The 25991-nt window shown below is 37.5% G+C and overlaps 1 protein-coding gene across 1 annotated transcript in view; it reads right to left on the reverse strand.

Annotated features, from left to right (window-relative positions):
- Positions 1–16186, reverse strand: part of TRUB1 (TruB pseudouridine synthase family member 1) — a 31805-nt gene extending 15619 nt beyond the window's left edge. Inside the window, exons 1-4 of the mRNA XM_006183486.3 lie at positions 15848–16186; positions 12419–12517; positions 5410–5465; positions 69–150 (exon numbers count right to left, since the gene is read on the reverse strand). Coding sequence (XP_006183548.2) covers positions 69–150; positions 5410–5465; positions 12419–12517; positions 15848–16133 — 523 coding nt within the window. The 5' untranslated portion in view covers positions 16134–16186. The remainder of the gene's footprint in view (positions 1–68; positions 151–5409; positions 5466–12418; positions 12518–15847) is intronic.
- Positions 16187–25991: the final 9805 nt, after the last annotated feature.

The following is a 25991-nucleotide window of genomic DNA, read 5'->3' on the forward strand; positions in this document are numbered from 1 at the left end:
AAATTCTGAATTCATAGAAACTTCCTCCAAATATTAAAAACAAGGACTACGTAAGATGAACTTCATACCGTAAGGTTTTTCTTCTGTTACTTTCCCTGTAGAATCCAGCGTGTCAGTAGCTTTCCCCAGTTCGCCGATGGCAATATACCTCTAGAGAAAGAGGAACAAGGGAGAGAAAAAGGCCATAAGGGAAAGAAGAACTGGTATGCATGTCCTGAAGTTTCTACAGAATCTTCCTAAACTACCAACCTCATACGCTGTAATTGCTTTGTTAGCTTTTGACATGTGGGAAGCATTGTGCAGACTGAGGAACATTCATAAACTTCTCCCATGAGCCAACATGACAAGGAAAAGCCTGATTTTAGTGACAATCGCGGCTTATAAATATACTATTACTGCAAATAAATTTTTAAAACCAGTTTTCTACTGGGTAGTTTTGAAGGAAATTTTTCAAATATACCTATGAGTAGAGAGAATGGTACAATAAACCCCTACCGAGTCACCACAAGAGCCAACAGTTTTACCACATATACAATTAATTTATTACTTCTTATATGAAACACTAAGAGTAATCTCAGCAACTTGATTGTGTATTTGAACAAAAGTAAATACGTAGAAAATGAGCAAAATTAGTATAGCAGAGGTAAAGTACATACGTGTTCTTAATAAAGGAAACTGCTACTTCTTAAGCTCTCTGAAAAGAGAAAAGTCACTTCTCAGTACTGCTCATTATTCACAAGTGAAGAACTAGCTCATTCACAGTTAACTAAGGATTGTTCTACTTCCCCTCTCAGGCCACGCTTGTGCTACAAATTCTTTACACTCCTCTTTTTTGGTCAAATTCAAATTTTACTTGGAGGATCACATGAAAAAGTAAGAAAAACGCAAGGAATATAATTAACACTCAAAATAATCTATAGTTACATGAGCAATTTTTTTTTAAAAAGGAAGCTCAGAGTACTTTGCAGAAATATGAGTTTATTAATGACAAGCTTACTATGCTTCCACACCAAAAATACGTGGCTTTGGGTATCTTCATGAAAATGGAACAGCTCTGTACAGTTCATAAATGTAAGCCTTTCAAATATCCCAGCACAGCACTTATGAAATGTATGAATATCAACAGAGTGTAAAGAAAAGGTACAAACTGGACTAATCTCTGGAGAAAGTGGATTAGAAATGCTCAAATTTCAAAACGAGCTTGTTAGGTTTCACAGGAGCAACTTCAGCGTTGACACTGACTGGTTAACCTAAAAATGTACACCTGGGGGAAATCACTGTCCTCCAAACATTTCAGGGAGGAAAAGCATGTATACCCCAGTGATAACGTCTGTGTAGCAGCTGGAGCGGATACAAAGCTGCTTTCTGACGAAATGCTGGCTTTGCCTAAAGGCACTACTACAGTTCATGTCCGCATAGACGTGGGGGTAGCCTTATACCCGGAAAACGCTAGTTAACGTCTTTCCATGGCATCACTGATTTCATAATAAGAAATCAACCCTTCCATCTGTTCATCTGGTTTCAAAAGCACATATAAGTAACCAACTTTTAATCAGCAATATAGAAGGCTAATAAAGCTAATACTCCAAAACCTCATCAAAATCTGTTACTTCAAAGTACATCTGTTATCCAGATCCTGCTGAGCGACTGGCTCAAAGAAAGTATAATTGAGGGACTCTGCATCCACGCCCTCTTCTAGGCCGTCTACACTCCAGACTTAGATCCAGTTAGGTCAAAGGGGTATTAGCTGAACCTCCCTCAGAATCACTCTACCTAAGTTATAGTTCATGCCGATCCACTTCTCCATCCGTTGTAAACTATTTTTGAGAACCACTATCTGTCATTCACTAACCCTTACTGTAAGAAATTTCTTTCTGACTTGATTGTTCAGAGTAAAGTCTCTTCCTTAAAGAACTAGCATGCTTCCTCTTTCTGATGAATGTCATGTCTTTGCCTAGGCCACCAAAAGGCACCAACAGAAACAAAAGGGATGTAGTTAACTGTATTCAAGATTTCCAACAGAAACTGCTTGAATAAAATAACTGTTAGATGTCTATGGCACATGTACTCAGAGAGATCCAACAGGCCTGAAACTTAAGAGACAGCGAATTGGGGATAGGTGAAACATTCGGGGACAGTAGTAACAGTATTTATTGAGCAACTTTTGTGTAACAGGCACTGTACAGAAAACCTATAGGCTTTTTATATGCATTACACTCATAATCCCAAAAGAGAAAAATAAATGACTTAAGAGAAAGTTGATCATCAGCGGAGCAAAGCTCACCAGGAGACAGGAGAGAAAGCTACCGACGAAGACAAAGGACTCAAATCTTACTCTGATCTGAAAGGGTGGGGATGCAAGAAAGGAGTACACAAAACAGAGGCAAAGTAATCTGACGGACTGAAGATTTTATTTAAAGGTCTTCACTCCACACGTTAATTGACGATGTTGTATGAAGTGGTGTTTATTGTGTCTAACAGAATTCTAAGCGTGTTTCTTAGTTCAACAGAAAAGTGTTAGGCCATGTTGGATTAGCGGACTGGATGGTGAGGGAAGGGTGTACTGTGATACGGTTGTAATTTGAACATCGAATATCTGCTGTCCTAGAACTAAATATTCCCACAATTGAGGTAACCGCCCCCCCACATACACACACTAAAAGTCTAATTTTTCTAGTAGCACTGTGATGCAAATAAAAACTTACCTGTAAGAGTGGACAAAGAATAAACATTAGGTCAAATAGTAGGTCTGGCTATAGGCACCATTTTTTAAAAATGAAATAGAAAGAAAAATATCAAGAGTACACTGTTCCTAGGGTTAAAGTCACTTGACAAAATTTTTAGTTTTTATACATATATGGGTATATAGGGTCATGTTGTAAAATGAAATTCTTACTATGGGTCTTGGTCAAAAAATGTTTGAAAGTCATTGCATAAGGAGATTTCTAAGATTCCTTCCAGTGCTAAAAACAAAATCTGTTTTAAAAAATTCAAAATATGACAACAAATATATGTATGTATATGCATGACTGAGACACTGTCCTGTATACCAGAGACTGACACATTATAACTGACTGTACTTCAATTAAAAAAAATTTCATTAACAGTTTTTAACTACTTTTGATAGTGTACTCTTAAAGGGAAAATTTAAATAATTTAATTTTTATAAGTACATAATCTAAAATTAAAAGTGTAAGAAATACAAATAGATAACGAGATAATAATGCTTATTTTTGAAATATGAGACACCCAAGAACTAGGTTTCTATAATAAGATGCACCAGGGATTTTTTTTTTATTTACTTTACAGGCATCTGAGGATCAGTGATTTCACTGTATGACATTCAGCTTTTCGAGCTGAATACCAAAATGGTTTGTGATAAATAAAACTTAAGCCAGAGCCAACGATGTATTTACATTTCCAGCCATCATATTTCTGGAAATGTGCCTGGAATTTATGTGTAAAACCTTTCAGTATCATATAGTGTATTACATGCACTTGTGGTTTTGGAGGGAAGGGGTGGATAATGAACATTCCAATGAGCTCAATATAATTTATCTTGGGGAAAAAACCCAAACTCATTCCTTAATACAAATATATCTTCTTTGTTATTATTATAAAAGTGGACTTTTCATTGTAAAGATTTTGGAGAAGACAAAATAATATGAAAAAGAAAATAAAAATCATCCATAATCCAGCATCAAAGTAACCATTGTTTATATTTTAGAGTTAAGACACAAACATTAAGCAGCTGGCAAAAACCTGTGTCAGAAACAGATTCCAAGCTTCGTGTCAGTCTTTAAGTACAATGTTCAAATTTACTGTAAAACAGTCAAATCCCTCCATTCTAACACAATTTTTGTATTTTGTGATTTTTCAACATCAACATTTTGAAGATTGCAGAGCAAGCCACATGGAAATTTTTCCATTTTTCTAAGGTATTAAGATCCTTCCCAACCGCAAAACACAGGCTTTTATGCCAGTTGACAACTAAAATGGGATGTCAAAGGCAATATGTTCTCCAGAGCTTTTTATTTTAAGAAAAGCTTACTTAGACTACTGGCACTCAGAGTATGGCCCAAGGGCCAGTATTCACGACAGGAAAAGTTCAGAAAATGAAGGTATTTAGAAATTTATTTAGCAATTTGACGTTGCCATAACATTTTTTTTCCCGTAACATTTTAATTATATTTTACAAAAGTCGTCAGTCTGCAATGAAATTTTAAGTTTTTTAAATGGTCTTTGACTACATTTTTTTTTTAAAGAAACAGTTTAGACAAAATCACTTAACAAACTATTTATATCCCACTTAGAGCAAGGGTTTTAAAACAAAAAGTTTAGTCCAGGAATTTGCAGGAATTCTTCTCTACCTAGTGGCATATTAATCTTCTTTCTACAGGCATTTTCACTGGCCCCTGGCCCCAGCTATCATAACTAGCACCTACCTACTAATTAGACTACTGATATTATTTCTTTTAGAGCTGGAAGAGACTTTAGAGAGAATCAAATCATTTTTCCTAAGGAAAAATTGAGAGGCCAAGAGAGGGTAAACACTTTGACATCTAGACTTGTTTCAGAGCTCCTCCACCCTGCTATTTCACATGAGGGTCCTCACTCAGTGCCTGCCGCACAGGTTTGGAGCCTCTCCTGCCGCTGCATAACCCCTCCTCCCTCTCCTATCAAATGCCTCCAAAGGAGCATTTGGATTTGGTCAGGCTATTCACATAGATGAATGATGTAACTTATCACCTTAAAGAAGCACCATTCTTTTACTTACTAAACATTTTGTAACCATTGAACAAAGCACATCTTTTGTTGGAAAGTGCATGGTTTACAAAATGATATTGTTTCTACAAAAATTCCAAGGTTTAAGAAAATCTTCCAACAGAATTTACGATCTGTAAGTTCCCTTTCCTCTAAGAAATACAATTATACAAAAAAAAAAAAAACCCAAAATACAAATATTTTTAAAATACGAGCACTGCAAAATTTTTGCTTCTGTAAGTCAAATCTGTTTTTCAACCAATTTATAATCTCATAGACTAGATAAACAAGATTATACTGTATAGCAGAGGGAAATATATACAAGATCTTATGGAAGCTCACAGCGAAAAAGAATGCGACAATGAATATATGTATGTTCATGTGTAACTGAAAAATTGTGCTCTACACTGGAAGTTGACACCACATTGTAAACTGACTATAATCAATTAAAAAAATGTTAAAAAAAAGGAATTTATAATCTCAATATTATGAATCTCAGATATCATGATTATAGACATTGTGATTATACTCAGGGTTGACACTCATTCATGCAATTTATACATTTTACTTTTTAATTCATAAAATCCAACATATAGGCCATTAAGAAAACATTCAAGAAAAACAGAACCATTTCAGTATTCTTACCTTGGACCCTGACAACATATTGGTCAACATTTTTGTTCCCTTTCCGATTCCAACCACTATAAATCAAAGAAAGAAATATTATATTTCTAATGTCATACATGAGACATTCTATTATAAAAAGTATGTTTTAAAAATTTGTTTTACGACATACATTGGTCATAATTTCCTGGTATACGTAATGTAAAGTTGGAAAGAGCACATGTCTAGCGTAATCTGAGGGCTCCTATGACTCCAATCAGTTGAGCTTGTCATGCAAGCAAGAAAATCTGAAAAGGAGGTGGGAGAGAGACTTTTTCTCAAAGTGTGAAACATAGTAAGAAATCTCAACCCAGACAGTTAGACAACAAAAAGTTTTGCAAAAAAATCTCAAAGGACTCACTGGAATTTTATACGAGCATCAGTGAAAACACTTGGTACAATTAATCATAGTATGATAAAGTCTTTGACAGAGTTCATTATTAAACAAAGCAAAAGCCATCATCATAACTAATGAACCATTTAAAGATGATTAGTGCCCAGCAGTACACAACCAAGAAAATGGAAACATAACAAATCAATGCAACACAAGGAAGAATACAGGGTAAAATGAGAGCCTGGAGAATTTATGTTCACATACCCCACGTACAACGTACAATGACCTTAAATATGTCTCCTTCATTTCAAACATTATCTTTATGACAACACATTTCACCAGGTGAGGCTGGGAGGATATAATCATTTCTTCCCTAACAGCAAGCAAATTTTTGTAAGACTTGAAGTATTTCTCGTCAATATATATATACAATTTTGTAAAAGAACACAATATAAACACCACAATTCAGAATTACAAGAAACAAAGAGAAATGATTTGGCCAGCTGAAAGAATTATCATGAATATTTATAGCAGATATCATTCATTGAGTTTACCATGTGTCAAATTCTACTCTAAATGCTTTCCATTCATTGCTCGTTTAATCCATAAATATTGTAAACCTGGCTGTTGTCTACCTCCTATCCTGTCCTCTTCCAATTCATACCATTTCACAACCATTTCTGAAAACCCACACTGCACTAGCCCTTCAGCAATCCTCAATAGGGTTCCAATGCCTTCATTACCAACTCCTTAGTGAAGTACTCCAAGTCCATCTTTTGAAACACCACATCTCACATCCCAACTGCTTCATAAAAACTACCCCAAACCCTCTCTAAGCTTCTACCATAGAGTCATATTGGTTCAAGGACTAACATTAATAAATTGTCTGCCTTCAGGATCTTCCACTGTGCGAGGTACTGCTCAAACGGTAGCAGCTGCTGCCGAGGCAAAACCTTGCACAATAATTACAAAGATTCAATTCAATTTTATTACATTCAAGAATCCCCAATCGATAGTTCTCAAGCAGCTACTATACACACAGTCCCAAGAAGAATACGTTTAATGGAACAGTACATTTCCTGACTTTGAAATAATCTCATGGGCCAAATCCAACGCAGAGAAGGGAAATCACAAGTGCTCAAAAAAAATGTTGCCTGAATTAATGAGTGAATAACATTGACTAACAATATGAAAGTACATGATGAAGTGTCAAAATGAACACAGATATGAATAACTGCTGTAGGAGGTCAAAGGATGGAGCCCTCTAAACGGCTAGAGTCCAGAGAATGCTTCATCCAGGCATTTCAGAGTTTGACTTAGGTCTTAAAGGATATGTAGGATTTGAACATGCGGAAAAGACAGAAGCATATGCTAAAAAAGGAACAAACTGAAAAATTCTCAGGTACAAGGATGAGCACAGTGGGTTTATCAACCAGAGTGCACGGTGTCTTAAGAGCAGGCTGATGTGTCTGACTTTATCATGGCTGAAATGCCAGACTGATAATGATTTCTCTGCTAGCGCAGTGATCCAGAATGAAACAAGAAGGCACCTTAGAGTTATCCAGCTTAATTCTCTTATTTTATATCCGAGAAGACCAAGACCCATAGAAGTTAGGTGTCAGTGAAAGCAGAATTTTAGAAGACTAATACAGAAGCGTTATACAAAAAAATTAACTCGAGTTGGGACCCAGTCAACTAGCCACTTTTCATTCAAGGGATAATTTATGGGACAGGATTTTTATTCAGCTTTTTCCCATTCAATCATTCAAAATTTTATTCAGTACTTATTACATAAGTACAGAAATAAATAAGACCTGGTTCCAGTGCTCAGTGAGTTAACAAAAACAAAGAACAGAATGAAGTTTTACATTAGCAGTATAAAAGAGCAAGTGGACAGGCTTCACATGGTGGAGATAGCATTTTAGCCAAATCTGGAAAGATCAGTAGGATTTCTACAACTAAAGAAGACAGAGATGAGCAGGGAAAGCATAAGCAAGCACGTAACAGTTTGAAAAAGTGTGCAGAAGAAGGAGGAATGGGTAACAGAGTTTTCCAAGTGCTATCTCACAATTACTGCTCTATCTCCCAAATTTTCTGTGCTCAGATGTTTCTTTTCTCTCTCTCTCTTTTTTTTTTTTAGATTCCACATATGAGCGATCTCATATGGTATTTTTCTTTCTCTTTCTGGCTTACTTCACTTAGGATGACATTCTCCAGGAACATCCATGTTGCTGCAAATGGAGTTATGTTGTCAGTTTTTATGGCTGAATAATATTCCATTGTATAAATATACCACATCTTCTTTATCCAGTCATCTATTGATGGACATTTAGGCTGTTTCTATTCTCAAATTAAAAAGATAGACTTTATCTATGATGAGAGTCACTTTAGGATGGGCAAGGCCATTATGCATGTAATTTCAAAGCTTTCTGCAGTGGGAAGTTTCTATTGTCATTTACATAATTCTATAAGACACTTGCAATCACCTTGAATGACCAGTATCTTTTCACTTCCAGGAATCTATCTTAATAATCCAAAACAAGGAGAAAGTTTTACTCATAAAGGTGATCCTCACAAAGTCAGTCCTACTAACAAAACTCTGATAATAACCTCCAATGACCTCAAATATGGAAATGGTTAAATAAATTGTATTTTACTCATATGACATCACATGATGTTGCCATTAAAAATAATGTTTACTTCCCTCTTAGAATTGCCTTTGCTGCATCCCAAAAGTTTGGGGATTCTTGTGTTTCCATTTCATCTGTCTCAAGATATTTTTTGATTTCTCTTTTGATTTCTTCTTTGACCCGTTGATTGTTCAGAATTGTATTGTTTAATATCCACTTTTCCTCCTGTAATTGATTTCTAGTTTCATACCATTGAGGTTGAAGAAAGATACTCGATATGACTTCAATACTTTAAACATATACTGTCAATCATATTTCAATAAAGTTAGAAAAAGAAAATATTATATTTACAAATTTTTTAATTAACATGAAAAAATGCTACACTATGATGTCAAGTTTAAAAAAAGGATTCAATGTACACACATACAGCAAAACAACTCAACTTAAAAATCTGCATAGACAAAAAGCTAGGAGGAAATGTAACAAACACATTAACAGTGATTATTGCTGGAAGGTGGAAAATGGATAATTTTTATTTTCAACTCTTTTTTGATATTTCCTAAATTTTCTCCTGTAATTTTCTAACCTCCGAAGTTAAAAAATAACTTCTAAAATGGTATACAAAAAACTTAGTTTCCATTTTAAGTGATTTACAATAAATGAGTATATTAGTTTCCTATTGCTGCTGTAACAAACTACAAAGTGTTTTAAAACAACACAGACTTATCTTACAGCTCTGGAGGTCAGAAGTCTGACGGGGGTTTTACTATGGTAAAAATCAACGTGTCAGCAAAACTGCATTCTTCTCCGGAGGCCGCTAGGGGAGAATCTTTCTCTAGAGCCTTCCCAGGGGAGTTTCTTTGCCTTTTCCAGCTTCTAAAGGCTACTCACCTTCCTTGGCTCATGAGCCCCTTCCTCACCAAGGCCAGCAATCACATCACTGCCACCTCTGCTTCCACTGCCACATCTCCTCTCACACACTTCTGCCTCCTCGTCCACTTTTAAAGACCCTTGTGACTACACTGGCCCCGCCAGGATTTTCCAGGATATCTCTTTATCTTAAAGTCAGCTGATCAGCAACATTAATTCCACATGGAACTTTAATGCCCCCTTGTTATGTAACCTAACATATCCATAGGTCCTGGACATTAGGACAGGGACATCGTTAGGGGGTCCATTATTCTGCCTACCACAGGATTTATGAGAATTTTGCAAGCCCACTTTATAGAATTACATGTTTTATATAATATATTGTGTCATATCTAATAATTTTAATACTTGAATTAAAATATCTTAAAATGTGTTTAATATTTATGTATCATACAGGTTACTAGAATTATAAACCTGAATTTCAGGTATCTTAAACTGTCAGCTATTCTTAAATTTGTACCATTAATATTCCCCCCCAAAATAGCAAAAACAGTTTAAAGTGTTGAAAGTAAAAGTATATCTTTCTATACAAGGTCCAGTTTTGTAAAAACAAACAAAAAAACTTTTATAAAGCCCTTCAAAGGATATAGTATATATCTATATACTGTAACTATAGATATTTCAATAAATCTTCTGAGAATTATGGCAGATGTTATCCCTTTTTAAGAGGTAAAGAAGCTGAGATTCAGAGGTTACAGGATTTGCTCAGCATACTGTGTACTTAATACATAAAACAGCCAGCACACAAACTCATGATGGTCAGAGCCCAGTATCTATTTCGCCATAAAATAAAAATCAACTTCTCTTAACAGTCCCTAGAATTGCTAATCTAGACAACAAATATCCTTTATTCTGTGACTAAATACCTACTTTTTTTCCCCCACTTTATTCCTCAATGGAAATCACGGGTATTAGAAAAAAAATTAACAAACTTGACAAGTGAACACACCATGCCATCATAAAAGTACTTGTGTGATCAAATATAAACTAGCCTCCAAATAGAAAATTATTTACAATACAATTTCTTCCACTCATACAAATCTCAGCCAAATGCCACCCCTTCATACTAACATGGAAGCTTCAACAAGATCCGTTAGGTTTAAGGTAAAAAATACACTTATTTACTCACCTTGAATATCACTATTTTCTGCATGCCAATGAATAACAACCAACAGAAATTAATACAATTGGTCTATTCATAAACAAGCAGCACATTTTACCCTCTTTTTTCTTGTACTTATGGTGCTGTGCCTTAGAAAACAGAAGGTTATAACAAACAGGCTTCGACTCAAGGAGAGCTGAACTGGTAAGAGTCTTGAAGCCTCTTGCAGGACCAATAGCAAAGCATGCTGTGATTGGTAATTTCTGCGATGGATATGGGGAACAGGGAACAAAGGCGGGAGTGCCAGTTATCGGCCATCCCAGGTCAGGGCAGAGACTTTAGAATTGAGCAGAGTCAGGTTCAGCTCCTCATATATATGGGACCTCATATATAGTAAGTGCTCAATAAATGATTATCACTAATCAGTAATTAAGGCATCAGAACTTGCCTATTCAAGTTCTCTAATTCAGGAAAAGGATTTCCATGTGTTTTTTTTTTTTCTTTATATTTTAACCTCACGTAAAGATGCTTTTGCCAACATGAGTCAAGTAAAATCTGTAATTTAGAAAATACGAAATCATACATTGCTTCTAATTTTCTTGAAAAATAGAATTTTATTCACCAATTTTATCATTTTCTAAATAAACCTTCATTTCCTCTGGATAGCTCAGATCAAGTTTGTTTTTGTTTATCTGTATCTAATTTTATCTCTAATAAAATAGATTACATACTGTAGCACAGTATTTTTCAAAGCATGAGTCACAATCCATTAGTGCAGCATGAAATCAATTTAATGGATTATGATCAACATTTTTTAAAAAAATGAGACAAAATAAAAAACACCAGAGCATATACAAGGTAAGTATTGTTTTATAGAAGTTTGTTCCTAGTATGTGGGGAAGGGGGAAATGGGAGAATCCCAACATATATATTTCTGTGACTACGGATACAGTTACAACAAAGTTTCTAAAAACATACTCCAGCCTGCAGATACACACTTTAGCAATCTATAAAAATAGACTTCAGAACTTCTATTGAAAGCAAAAAGAAAAAAAGTGAAAAAAAAAAAAGAATAAATGACTTTTCTCCCCTCAGTCAATTCTATCAATTTTCCTCCACATGCAATAAAACACTCAACTAATGTTCCCAGGAGGAAGTGACTTCCTCTCAGGGACTACAAGGTTCACCTTCTCAAGAGAGCTAATGTCACAGATTAGGTTTGATATAGGCAGAAAAAAGCCATCTACCTTGTCAAAAGTCCCCAAGACTATCTCAAGCTGGAAGATTCATACATGGCTAAGATTTACCTCCAGGGACATCCTAATGTTACATAGCTGGGTCACAAGGAAAAAGACACTGGAGAAATCCAAGCTCAGGTTTCTTATTCTCTCTCTCTTCTATGAGAGGGGGAAAACTGAGCACACTCTCTTCTCCAACAATCCAAAACAAAGTAACATGCATACAATGTTCCTGCTCAAGGGAACCCATTAGAAACTCAGCACTGTTAAGTTTTTATCGGAGGGGATAAGGATGGTCACCCAGGCCCCTTCTGCCTGCATGGTGGGACAAAACCCCAGACTCCAAGGTGGAAAGCAGGTATTTACCACAAACCACACTGGTCACACTGGTCAAGGCACAGAAACCACCCTATCAGATGGGGAAGGGTGGGAACACTCCCAAAATTCAAGTTCCCAGATATAAGCAGGCCTTTCCAAAGACAGTGATTTCAGGCCTGCTGTGTTAACTCTTTTTTGCACATATACAAATCCTTTCTCAAAATCTATCTACACATAATAGTGGCTATTTCTAATAGCCTTCTATACCTTGTACCATTTAAGGGCTTCTTGAGAAGATGGCACTATAAATCCAGTAGGTCTGGAATATTCCAAAGCAGACAGAAAATGGAATGGCTTTTGTCAACTTTACCTGTTTTTAATCAGTATTTCTTTCTGATGTAAGTGACAGTCACACTGAACTCCCGTTCATGTCTCTTACCCAGGACGCCTCGGGCTGCGCTGTCTAGGGTCCCTCCATGCCCAATCTTCAAAGTCTGCTTTTTCCTCTTGGTCCATTCTGGAGAAGGCATTCCAGCTTCTGTAAGAGTAATTGAGATTAAAAAAAAAAAAAGGTAATTATCAAGACAAATGAAGTAGGATCTCCATAAATATAAGATGGGGGAGTGCGGATGGAGTATTCAAAACAAAAAGTATTGTACAAACTTAATATATATCAAGAGTATGACAACACTACTAGCAAAGAACAGATTTTAAAATGTACAGACACTCCTTAAATTATAAATAGTATTCCCAAATTAGTTGTCTAGAAACTAGAATTCATTTTCTAAGGGAAAAAAAATGTTTTAAAAGTAGGTAAATATCCAGGCTAAGCCACAAAGATCTAGTAAATTCCTGGCAGTAGTGGGTTGGTAGATAGAGAATGATGAAAAGAAGTTAGTGTTCACATAGGCAGCTAGTTTTAAAAGTCCTCAATTTCATTTCTCTTTTGTTTCCTGGTGTTCTTTGCTGGTACCTCCAGCATTGGGAGGACATCTCATACAGGATTCCTTCTAAGAACACTAAGTTCCCAAACCATCTGTATCTCCGTCCTCCTCTCCTAACCAAAACTCTCAATTCTTTAAAGAAGCTGATCTCAACAAAAGGTCATGTGGGAAGAGTTTAAGTTGCCTCTTATGCTCCAAAGCATCTAGATTTAAAAACATTAAAAAAAAAAAAATGCCAACCTGGCCTATCTCATTTTCCACTTGTAAAGATAAAATGAAATAATGCTATCTGCATGTGCTTTGGAAACTCAGAGCACTATAACAATACATTGTTATCATTGTTATCATCATCATCACTGTTGTTGTCATCATGGCATATAACAATAACTGAGGGACTATTGGCCCCTGAATTTCCAATAAGAAGAAAGGAGCAGGTAACACTGTACTATCTGTACCCCTCCAAACCCATCCATCCCTCCTTACTACCACTGATACAGGGAAGCAGAAAACAGGAAAAGAAAATGAAAACAGAGGACAGAGAAAGGAAAGAGGGGAAGGCAAAGCAACAGGAGAAAAGCTAGGTTAAACGGCCAAAAGGATACGCTGGGTTATTCAGTCTCACATGATTATCCACCCTGCTGAGTCAGCACCGTGGTGCTGATTACATACCGTGCTGGGAAGGGCCTGACTGGCCATTGTAACATAAACCCATAAGGCCAGGCCTAGGCTTCAAATCCTCACCTTCACTTGCAACCCACTGTGGATCTCAGATACATGGATTTATAGAAACATTTTGGGGAACACTTTGCATTTTTAACTTGACATTCCTTGGAATATGAAGGCCCAAATATTTACTGCCTTCCTTTTTCGTCCAAATTTACCTCTTTCAAGTTTGTTTTTGGGGGAGAGGTAGTTAGGTTTATTTATGTATTTAGGTTATTTTAGAGGAGGTACTGGGAATTGAACCCAGGACCTTGTGCACGCTAAGCATGTGCTCTACCACTTGAGCTATACCTTCCCCCTTTCCTCTTTCAAGTTTGAAGACACACTGTCTCCACTATAATGGAATTTGGCTCACCCCACTAGTACCATTCATGGATGAATCTTTATTAAGATCTTTTCTAGCTATAACATTCTGATATGTTTTAGGCCTTGAAGGATTTAAAAAGACAAAGAAAAGCAGAGATTTTAGTATGACATTAACCAATGTAAGGAAAGGCAAGGAATGTCAATAGAGGTCATGACATTGATTGTGGCCTGAATCAACGGCTGTAGAACCTGGCTGGCATTAGAATGTTGTGCCCTGGAACCTGTATCTTTAAGAATGTTCCCAGGTAATTCTGACAGCCTGTTAGAATGACATTTGGGAAGCCCTGGTTTAGCTAACATAAATATAGAATACGCCAATCACCAGGAATATAGAAATGAAGAGTAATGAGGATGTCTACTTCCGAGTGAGTGGCTTCCAGCCAGAAGATGGCCCAGCAACAGTCTTGAAACAATCAATTTTAACTAAGTTTCAAGAAGGAATTTCAGTTCTTGGAAGTAGATTAACCAGAAGGCCAGGATATGGCTTTAATCTTATCAGAAACCTGTCTGTGAGAAAGAATGACCATCATTACCTTGAGGATCTAAAAAGCCATAGTTTAGCTAACAAATCAGGCCAAATGAAAGCAATCCTATGAAGGAAACAACTCCATCATGACACCTCAAAGCTTGCTCCCGATGCAACTCCTTCCTTCAACAGCTCCTATATGACCCACCTTTACAGGTAACAAAGTATAATGAAAGTCTAACAAAAGAATGAGCAGATATAACACAGGAATTAGACATCTTCAAGAATGTACCTTTGCCTATAAACATTTGAAACTGCACTGTGTCAGTTCTAATAGTCTAAATTCCTATTAGACTATTTTGTTTCGTAATAAAAAGGGGGGCAGAGGGTAACGTTTGCCAGAGGCCACTAAACAAAGAAGAAATTTCCTGTACTGGTTTAATGGAAAAATAAGCCAGGGCCAAACTCTGGAGGGCCTTGATAACCTAGTTTTATCTCCAAAGGCTGCAGAAATTACCACTATGAGCTCAGTTAAAAGAAGAGACAGTCTCTTTCATCTTCACAGATCTGGCTTACTGCAGGTGCCCAATAAATCTGAGGTCTCTTGACGCCACTGTATGAAATGACATCCTGGGCTAACGAACTGAGAGATCCTTCAGGTTTTTCTAATATTCTCCCAGTATACGTGAAGAAACAAACAAAAAGAACACTCTTAGAAGTGACCAAGTTATACTTAAGTGTTCCTCAAAAAGTGGTCCATAGACTACTTACACCAGAATCACCCAGAGCAACAGTTTAACAATGCAGTTTTCTAAAAATACCCCATACCCCCAGAATCACCATCTCTTGAGAGGGCAGAGATTAGGAATCTGCATTTGTACAAGTGCCTCTAAGTAATTCTTAGGCCCACTATGTGAAAACCACTGTGTTAAATCTTGGATAACTAAGTAATATCTGCATTTCCAAAGTATTTTTAGGAATGCAACTTTGTAAAGAGCCAGTGAGTGCTTCCTTTGGGTAGGGTTCATCTACGTGAGCCAAATAAAAGGTTCCTGAGGAATCAGGTTACAGAAAACTGGTCTGCATGCCCAAGAGTAGAGGTTTATTCGTGGATGTGTGGTTTCGAGGTGGGGCTGGTTGTTTTTCCCCGCCTCTTGAGAACGACAATTGCCAACTAGGCTACAGGAGTTCACGTCAGTACAAGCCCACGTGCGAGACGCCCCAGATTTCCGTTCAGAGCTAATACAGCGGTCACTCTCCCTTTCCCTTCTTGAGCTATGAGCGCGCAAAAAGCCCACAGTGCTCTCTCCGGCTTCCGCTCTCAAGGCGACCGCCTCGCCTAGGCCTGGTCCCCACCCGGCTGCAGTACCTGCCAGCAGCTTCTCCTTCAGCCGATTCAGCAGCTCGGCTGAAGTGGGCCCTTTGGGCTTGTGCACCGCGAACACGCCGCTCAGGGACAGCAGCTTAGTAGCCAACGCGGGCTTGGAGACCCTGGCTTCGGATCCGGTCCTGACCGCGGCCGCAACTGCCGCGGCTGCAGCCGTCGCTGAGGAGGTGGCGGCCGTTGCTGCAGCTGTTCCTGCACTTTCAGGAACTGGGACTGTGTCTGTTTTCAAAGACGACGACGACCCCACCGCCGCCTCAGCAGCTGCCATGCTTTTGTAGCTCAGACCAATTTTGTATCTTAGAGTCGCACGCTAATGACGCAACAAGGAGTGCGCCCGACATCTCCTTGTCTTCCCTCGCTTTGAAGCGGCGCGGGCGGGGTGGGCTCGCGAGGCCTTGTGGGAATTGTAGTCCGCGGCTTTCCCGCGTAGGCCGAGGCTCTGAGCTTTACCAGCGCTCTGACGGAGAAGTTTTTCTCCCATAATCCTATCTGCTTCTTAGGTGGGGTTAATTCAGCACAACAGGTGTAGTTTGGGGATGCTGAACCCTAACACCAAGCCTGTGTATATTTTCGTCGAGAAATCTCTCCACATCTCACCTGCCCGCCCCCTTCGAGATCTAAGAAGACCCAGCATCCAAGAATAGAAAACCTAAAATGCTGACCTTGGCTACAGCTTGTGAAGAACCATGGCTCCCGTGGTTCACTGATGCATCTAATTTATCGTGCTCTGGCAGTCATGGTTAGAGTTAAAATGCTCTTAAATGTAAGCTCTGTTGGAGCAAGGAACTTGTTTACCTTTTTCACTACTGTATCTTAGTGCCTCACACATAGTAGGTATTTACATAAATATTTGGGAGCAAATAAATGGGTACGAGTTCTTTAAACTCCCAAAAGAAACTAATAGGCCAAGCCAATGCTAAATTACATGGGCTTATTTTGATGCCCTTCACGCACTCCTTTCCAACTCCCACAACTCACATATAATTCTTAAGAATGCTAAGATATTTAATACTAACTCTTCTATGAATTGTATCCCTTAGTAACTCGTTGCTTAGGCATTATTGCTGTTAATAAAACTAAACTTTACTTTCGATCCGGGACCTCTCTAGAAGTTATTCACTCCCCACAAAATTCAGAAACACTCTTTTGATCGTGGCACAAGGCAAACTGGAGAAAAATTCTTCAATTTACTTATGCTCCAGATACATTAAATGGTATTACAAGTATTGTCAGGCAGATAAAGTTTACCTTCATTGTTTCTACACGTTTCCTTATAGCCACGTTTCCTCATCAGCCTTTTTTTCATATTGATGTCTAATATCCTAATGATGCTTCTTAGCTACTCAGAATCACCGATCATGGGATCCCATTTGAACTTGCCCCATTCATTCAAGAAGAACATGAAAGAACAATGTTTTAAATACAATAATTATTTCTTCCTATATTTCCACCCTTCCACATCTCAAGCAGATCATCAGACTCTAATTAAATCTTTGGGGTGCACAACAGTGTAAATGTACTTAATGGCACAGAACTGTACACTTAAAAATGGTTAAAATGAGAAATTTTGAGTTAGGTATACTATAACACAAAAAGAAAGGGGGAGATAAAAACAGCTGTGGAGAAGTGGGGAAGGAAGGGAATTTCTTTAGGGTGGAAAATGGGAATCGCTAAAAGAAAGTCATTTACTCTTGTGGCCTAATGCAAAAGCCTAAGCTAACTGAAAACATTACGTTCAGGGGTGCATTGGAGGCCAGAAGAGAAGAGAATTGTATTGAGAATAAGGGGAGAGAGACCTAAAGATTGACAGGTCCCATGATTAGTGGATACCTGAGCCTGCTTCACAATTTTTCCCTTTTCCAGGAAGATGGCATGACTTCAGAAAGGATGGCTACACCCTAAAGCATCCTTTATCCTCAGTAAGATTTCTGTGCTCTCCTCTTGGCATCGAAACAGAGAAGCAGGGACTTTAAGAGAATGTTTAAAGCAGGCTTGAACAATAATGACTTGGAGATTTGAGAGCCTTTTCCCAGTTGTCTAAACATCAATAAGCTTGCCTAATTCTGTTGTGACCCTGCGGTGGGGAAACTGGAGGGAGGGCATAACTAGGGGTGAAAAATATTGCTTCCTTTTGAATTTTCCACAAGCCCAGTGCAGAATCAGAGTTGATTTGATTAAATGAAAACAAACAAAAAGGCATTTCTGTACATTTTATTCCCATGATGCTAGGGAACAGCAAAATTAATTCTACTCTGCTATCAAATCTGTTTTCTTGGCATCAGAAGCACTAAACTCTAATATTCTAAGGTAACCAACATCTCCCACATTGGGCAAGCCTTGCACTTATAAGTTATCTTACTTAATTTATGTATGAGTTAGCATTCTCTGGTTGGGAGGAACAGAAACTGATTCAAATCAGCTTAGAATTTATCTCATAGATAGAGGAGAGTGGGTGCCAGTTCCCAGAAAAGCAGAGTGCTGGACATATAAAATGACAGATGTATATTCCCAATGTAGCCTATTTCATGTGGCCTCAAAATGTTTTTATCTCCATTTCATGTATATGGGACTGAGGCAAAGAGAAAATAAGATTAGCTAATACTATGGAAGACTTCAACTTTCTAGACCAGCTTCCATGCTGTCCTCAACTACCCATGTGCCTCCAAGGGCTGTTAGTTAACAAGAATCAAAAATTGATAAGATTTCAGGCTTTATTCCAAATCTGTTGCTTGCCCCCTCTGTGGTTGAATCGCTGGGGCATTTCTCTGGTCCTTGCCATAGGCATGTAAGCCTGGAAGAGCTATTCTTATTTTTTTTTTTCATCTTTAATCCTCAATTTGCACAGACATTAAGTAATTTGCCCAGTATCACAGAGCTAACCATGAGACAAGGCATAAAGCCAGGCCTTCCTAACACAAAGGTCACGATGTAACACTACACCATGTAGCTTTCTTTGACTTTGCATGCAAAGGAAGAAATTCATCTGAAGGCTACTGCAATGTTCCGGATGAGACGGGTATAGTGTGGGCAGCAGGCACAATGAACCTAACCCAGAGTCATATCACAGGCAAAAATCAACTGGAGGTAAGGATACATTCCAAGCCATGGATTATAACATGGTCTACAACAATTTTAATGAAAATCTGAACTTCATAAGAAGTTACAATTTGGTATTTACTTGATTTCTATCAAATGCGTCAGAAATATATATCATTTTTTAAAAATTATAGAACATCCCTTTATGATAGATGTCCTGACTCCTTCACGACTCATCTCGGTCTTATTTTCCTAAACGTTCACCTTCGCTGTATTACCTTCCTTGGTATAACTAAGCACTTACTATGTTTGGTCTTATTTAACACCTTGGTATTTCACAGATTTCTCCCCCCAGAATTTTACATTTAGAAGAGCTATTCTTTACAAAGACTTCTCCAATTGTTGCTAATCTGTACAACTTTCTATAAACGATACAATCACAGAAAATAGTGCTTGATGAAGACTTACAGAACTTATAGTTCGAGTCCTTCATTTTAAAATCGAAGCACAAAGAGGTGCTCCTGATAAATCTGGGGATGCTCAAATCTATGCCATGGGCTTGATGAAAGCATAGATTTTTATGGTTTAGAGAAAAGATAGGCATGTTTCATTGCATGATGTTATTTTTTTCAGTAGCACACCTTTAATTTATTGACTTATGTAAAAAAAAATTCATTGCATGAAATTTGAGAGAGCTGGAAAACTCTCAAAAAAAAAAAAAAAACCTGTTCTGTTTATGCCATTGAGAATTATCCTAATAGGGAAGAAAATGGTAAGATAATTAAAGAAGCCAGGAGTTTGTTGCACAAGGAATGCTGCTGTGAGCAAAAGTATCTAAAGGAAACATACTGTGTTTTCCTTGGAGGTGAACTTCTAAAGAAAGTTTTACTTTATAAGAAACAAATGTTTAATGTTTTAATTTTGGCCACACATTTATTTGGTTATTAGGAAAAAACAGTAGCAATAAAATAAAAATTTTAATTAGGCAAAGAATTTTTTTAAACGAAGGGTAGATAATAAAAGATAAATACTAAAAAGTATCACAAATATGTAGGAGTAAGGCCAGAAAAGCCTTATTGGGAACGGGAAAAAAATCCAAGAAAATAAAGTAGAACTTTTAAAGAAGATTAAGAAAGAGATCTATTTACTGCTTGAGGCCAATAGAATGATAAAGGCCAAGCAAAGCTCCTACTTTGCCTGTCTTCTCTGCCAAGGAGAATGACTTTTGGATGAAAATGAAAAGAGTAAACAATTGATAAGAGGAGAATTATGGTCATGATGGGTGAAAAGACTGGAAGGAGTACATCTGTACACTAACTGACATTAGATCTCCTGGGGCAGACAGTTACATCTAGGGGTAGGGGAAGAGGGCAGAAACGAGAACTTGCAAATGAGATTGCTTAAGGGAACGAACTTCTGCTGAATATATCTGCCATGTGTTGGCACTTACCATCTTCCTGGAATTTCTATAGTAACTCTGAAGTTATGCTTATGGAGAAAATAAAGTGTAGGCTGTGTGCCAGAACTTCACTACAAGTGAAGTTCACTCCCTATTTTACTGATGAGGACAGTGAAACCAAGTGAGGTTAGATAATTTCACTGAGGGCATATAACTAGTATATAGTGGATGGGTCGCCAAGAGCAACCTTAGGATGGATTTTTCTAGAAGGACTCAGGGATTCAGAAAAACTGTACTCCTCATGGTTATGGTTTATTATAGCAAAAGGATACAGATTAAAGTAAGCAACAGGAAAAGGCACGTGGGTTGAAGGCACCAGGAGAAACTGTGCAAACTGTGTCTCAAAGACACCTTTTTTTTATTTCTTTTTATTTTTTATTGATTTATAATCATTTTACAATGTTGTGTCAAATTCCAGTGTTCAGCACAATTTTTCAGTTATTCATGGACATATACACACTCATTGTCACATTTTTTTCTCTGTGAGTTATCATAACATTTTGTGCATATTTCCCTGTGCTATACAGTGTAGTCTATTCTCAATTTTGAAATCCCAGTCTATCCCTTCCCACCCTCCACCCCCCTGGTAACCACAAGTCTGTATTCTCTGTCTGTGAGTCTATTTCTGTCCTTTATTTACGCTTTGTTTTTGTTTGTTTGTTTGTTTTTGTTTTTGTTTTTTAGATTCCACATATGAGCGATCTCATATGGTATTTTTCTTTCTCTTTCTGGCTTACGTCACTTAGAATGACATTCTCCAGGAGCAGCTTTTAATTCTCCCACCAATGAACTATGACAACATTTGCCAAGTGTTGCCAGTCAGGGAAGCTCACCTGAGCCTTGGTGTCCAGGGTTTTTATTAGAGATCAGTTATGTAGGCGTATAGTACCTGTGTGACTGACCTTAGCTACTCAGTCTCCAGCCTTCTAGGGGTCAGACTGATTCAGTGTAGCTCAAGGCTTCAAGGCACACTGAAGCGTTCTTATCTGGCAGGATATGCCAAGCGCTCAGAGTTCATCTCCCAGTAGCCAGTCAAGGGCTAGTCTTTATTTTGGAATATGCAGAATTAGCACAAAACCTCATATAGCGCATATGTAACTCATCAAACAACCCTGGGGAGTATTATTGCCAGGTAAAGATGAGTAAACTGAGGCTCAAAGAGATGAAGCAGCTTGCTGAATTTCCAAGAACTAATATGTGGCAGTTAGATTTCGTAAAATTCAGGTTTGCCTGACTGCAAAATCCATAATCTTAACCAGTACTCAGTAACCACTAATCAGAATGAATAGGCTGGAGAGAGAAGATGAATTTAAATGAATTTTTACAGAGATGAACATTAAGTCCTCAAGTATAGATGCTAAAAAACAATTTTCAAGGGCAGTTTATGGAAAACATGGGTTAGAATTGACCTAAATGAAAAAATTGGGGGAATTTCAGCCTATACTGAGCCTTACTTGAGTACAGTATAAACTTTATACAAAAGTTAAATGGCCAGCAGAACAGCTAACGTAGTCTTGGAAGAGACAACAGAATTATTATGTCTTGAGTGAGGAAGGTGTTATCAGGTCCTGATAACACGGCAGACTCCAGGCAATAATTCAGACTCTGCATAAGTTTCTTTCCTTGTCTCAGAGATCTCTTGCCCCCTCTTTCCTCAGTTCAATAGCAGAGCAATCTGATGAACTATCTCGGCGAAGGTATGATGTTGAATCAAGTAAAACTACCAAGTGTGTAGGTCAAAACGTCTGATTATCAGCAATTTCAATCTAATATTAACACCTGGTAAATAGTTCAACATGTTTCTCTTAGGGGTATTTGCATTTCAGCAGAGGAATCCAAGAGACAACAGTTCAGATCAGGAAAGGCAGATACTTGTGAACATGGAAACATTCTGATGCTTGCCAAATTACACCATACCCAACCTACACTTTCTTGACAGTTTGTTCCATTAAGCTATACCAATATCTCTTTATGGTATTGTCAACTCATGTCCATTCAAATAAATTAATGTTCCCATCTCAGCTGACTCATTTGGCAGTCAAAGCTAGTTCACCTGCCAATGCAGGCTGGCTCACACGACCTCTCTATCAAAAAAGCACATTTTCACAGTACTAAGCAAAAAAAGGAGCAGTATGCCCTCCCTTGTCCAATGTAATTTTTCAGGTTATACAAAAGTGAAAAAATTTAAAGGGCAAAGAGATGGAAAAGAGGAGACATGATGCAGAAAGACCTGGGACAATAGAGATATTTTACAATATATATTTTTTGCTTTTAGGTCTACAAAGAGATGTCTATAATTACTCCTGAGCTCTCAGAATGTTCAGTCAAAGGGCACAATTGATTCCCTACAAGGTACACAATGTTATCAAAGTACATTAAGGACATTTAATAAATTCTCAAATCAGTACATATTACAAATATTAAATTTTTATTAAATGTCATGAATAATATAAATATTTATAGTTTAATACAATCTAAGTATATGTGATTCTATACATATATATTAGGTAAATTACAAATATAATAGAACTGATTACTCTGGGATCGATCAAATATTATCTTTAATGCTACCAAAGTGACACTGTAGATCTGATTGTTTTTATGTTAATTAACATTCATGTGTGCAACAAATGTTTATTATGCACTTTTTCTGTGACAGGCATGTGAAATAACTTTCATATTGACCACTGCTGCAGATAAAGTCATTTATAAACAGCTTGGAGAATGTTCTCAATGTCTGTTTTTAAATAGGCTCTGAGGACTTGGAATATTTAAAACCATTCTATATTCACATCCCAAAGATAATGTACAAATTGTCTTCATTGATTAATCTATGCTAACATAAGCTGGGGAAATGTCATTCTGTGACTCCAGTTTTCTTTAAACGTTTAATAATGTTCTCCACTTGAGGAAGGGTTTAAGGCTGGACTCAGAGACAGAGGTGATGAATGTTTCCCATTACCAGGTTGAATGAAAAGCCTCTTATTTAGCATGGACTATGCCTAGAGGCTAGCAGAGGAGGAAAGCTTTGCCCTCTGTCATTTGTTATCTCAAAACTCCTGAAGATGTCAACCTTTCCTATTACTACTTAATTGAATTTAGAAAATTATGATCTTCCTCTTAAATATTTTACAGGTTTTTAAATATAAGATTGATTTTTTTTTTTTTTTTTTAGCCTGGAGAAAGTTTAAATATGTTCCTTCTAACCTGTGATTTGGTATCTATTCCACAGTTTAAAAAACATCTGAATGTTTTGGCTAAGTCAGAAAATAAAAGTATTTTCTGATCGTTTGAAGCTAAGGCATATCTGTATAAGTTTCTTGATTATATAGATATATCTTGGCTCCAAAAATTTGATTCTTGTGGTTAGCATTAAGTACGGAAAACCATAACAGAAAAAGCAAAGCTTGAGTATGAAATCTCAAAATTACATTTTACTATTTAACATTGGATAACATATAGTATATTATATATTTATTAATGTGAAATAAAATTCATGTTTTATGGCAAGACAAGAAAAATTTAAGCATGAAAAAGTGTTCTCTGTCCTTCAGCTGCCTCTTTCCCGTCTGCTGTACACTGTGTACCTGCATCACGCATCCACCAAACCTCTTCATCGGCAGAAATACCTGCTCAACAATAAAGAGCAACATTCTAGCATCAACAAGACAATTCCTTAAAAGATAGCATTCCTTTTTAATCGTGTAAGGGACCACGATGACCCATGACCCACTACTCATTAGACAGTGTAAACTGTCAATAATACATCATTTAACATACAGCTCTCTGTCTCAAAAACTTATATAACTGTGCCTTGACCCCCAACCAGCGGTGCAATTCTCGGAGATTTCTGAGAGGCTGTTCCTGGGTTATAATCTTCAATTTGGCTCAAGTAAAATTTTCCATTTCTTTCTTAGATCGGCTACTTAATTTTTCATCAACGTTACCCTTTGGACTTTATAACAGGAATCTCAAGAATAAGTTCTGACCTGCACCCACATCTTAATCCATAATAAATATAATTTTTCTTTTTTTTTTTTCTGTTCCACCCTCCTACTTTGAATAAGCCCGAATTCATAATGAATACCTTGGCCATTCTCCCTAGAAATACAATTTATGTCCACTTCACAGAGTTTCTGAAAGTGTCACAAGCAAAGCCCACTGGGGTTCCCTAGGGGTGGGGAATAAGATGGAATCTAGGTGAAAAGATAAAGTCTAACCTCTTTTGTGCTTAGTCTAGTTTCACTTGCCTCCAGGGGGCCACGTGCAGAGGCTTTGCACCTAGCACGTGGGATTAGAGTTCTTAGCACAGAACCACTGCACCTGGCACCACGACTTACTCAGCAGGCCGTGTGCAGAAGTGGTGCTCCCAGCACCTCAATTCACCATGGCAACAGCATGCCATGTGCAGAGATGCTGCACCTGGCACGACTATCTGGAGCCCGTGAGCCGCACACCTGCGCCCAGCCATGAGAACCCCACCCCTCCACCCACAGAATCCTGTAAAGCAGCCCCACCCACAGCCTGTGGGAGAGCGAGTACTCTGGATCTGTCTCCTCTTCATTCTTTGATCAAAGAATAAAGCCTTCCTTTGCTTCTGAACCAAACTTTGTCTGGTCTCATTCTGCTGAATTAAATGGCACCAGGCAGGAGATCCCTTGCCGGGGCTGACCTGGGAGTGTGGGTAACAAAAAGAAAGAAAACAATTTTCTCTTAATTAAGATCATTCTCAAACTCAATGTTTCTGGGCCTTGATCTGTTTCTTAAACTGTAAGATGAGAATTTCAAGTCTTCAAGTTTATATGTGTTTTGTGAATTAAGCTTGATGTCTCAGCCAATAAATACTTGGACTTATTTTAGCCTATCTTGCTAAGGTTATATCCTACCTGTAGGCAAGGAAAAAGTTTTTTTGACTCTCTTAGAGTCCCTGGCTGGGTCTGAACATTAAGTTTTGTAAACTGACAAAGACAGATTAACAGAAGAAAAGCTGACAAATGTTATTGAATTTTTACAAGTATGTGGGAGCCTTCCCAAGAGAATGAAGACCCCAAGAAGTGACCAAATCAGGAAGTTTTTGTATCTTTTAATCAAAGAAGCAATACATTTGTGAAGAGCTGACAAGACAAAGGGGTTTGGGCTAGGGGTAGTAAATGGTGAAGAAGTTACTAGTAAGGGTTAGTTTAAGATTTGTTTGTACAGATTTCTCAGCCCCAAATTCTCATCTCTGGTGATAAGAATGTCTCCCTTTCTCCTGGTACAGAGAGGGCACCTTCCATGTGGGAGATTTATCTCTTGCTTTCAGGGAAGAAGGACAAAGAGGGAAGGTCAGAATGATCTTCCTGCTTCTGCTGTTTTCTCAAATTCCTTCAGCTTAATATTCAATGTGCCAAGGTGACATCTTTTGGAGTAGTGTGTCCTGAACCATTACACCCAACAAATTTACCTTTGATGATAAATCACTATTCCAGGGAAACAGCTCTCTCTCGCTTTCTTTCTTGTACATATAGTTTTTAGAATTAATATTGAGATCCTCCCATCTATATTACAAAATAAATATTCCATACTTTGTCAGAAAGCTGGATGCTTATGGTATTCATAAAGCTGCCAGTCTGTAATGCATCAAACAGATGA

This window comes from Camelus ferus, chromosome 11 (genome assembly GCF_009834535.1).
Source record: "Camelus ferus isolate YT-003-E chromosome 11, BCGSAC_Cfer_1.0, whole genome shotgun sequence".
In the NCBI taxonomy this organism is placed as follows: domain Eukaryota; kingdom Metazoa; phylum Chordata; class Mammalia; order Artiodactyla; family Camelidae; genus Camelus; species Camelus ferus.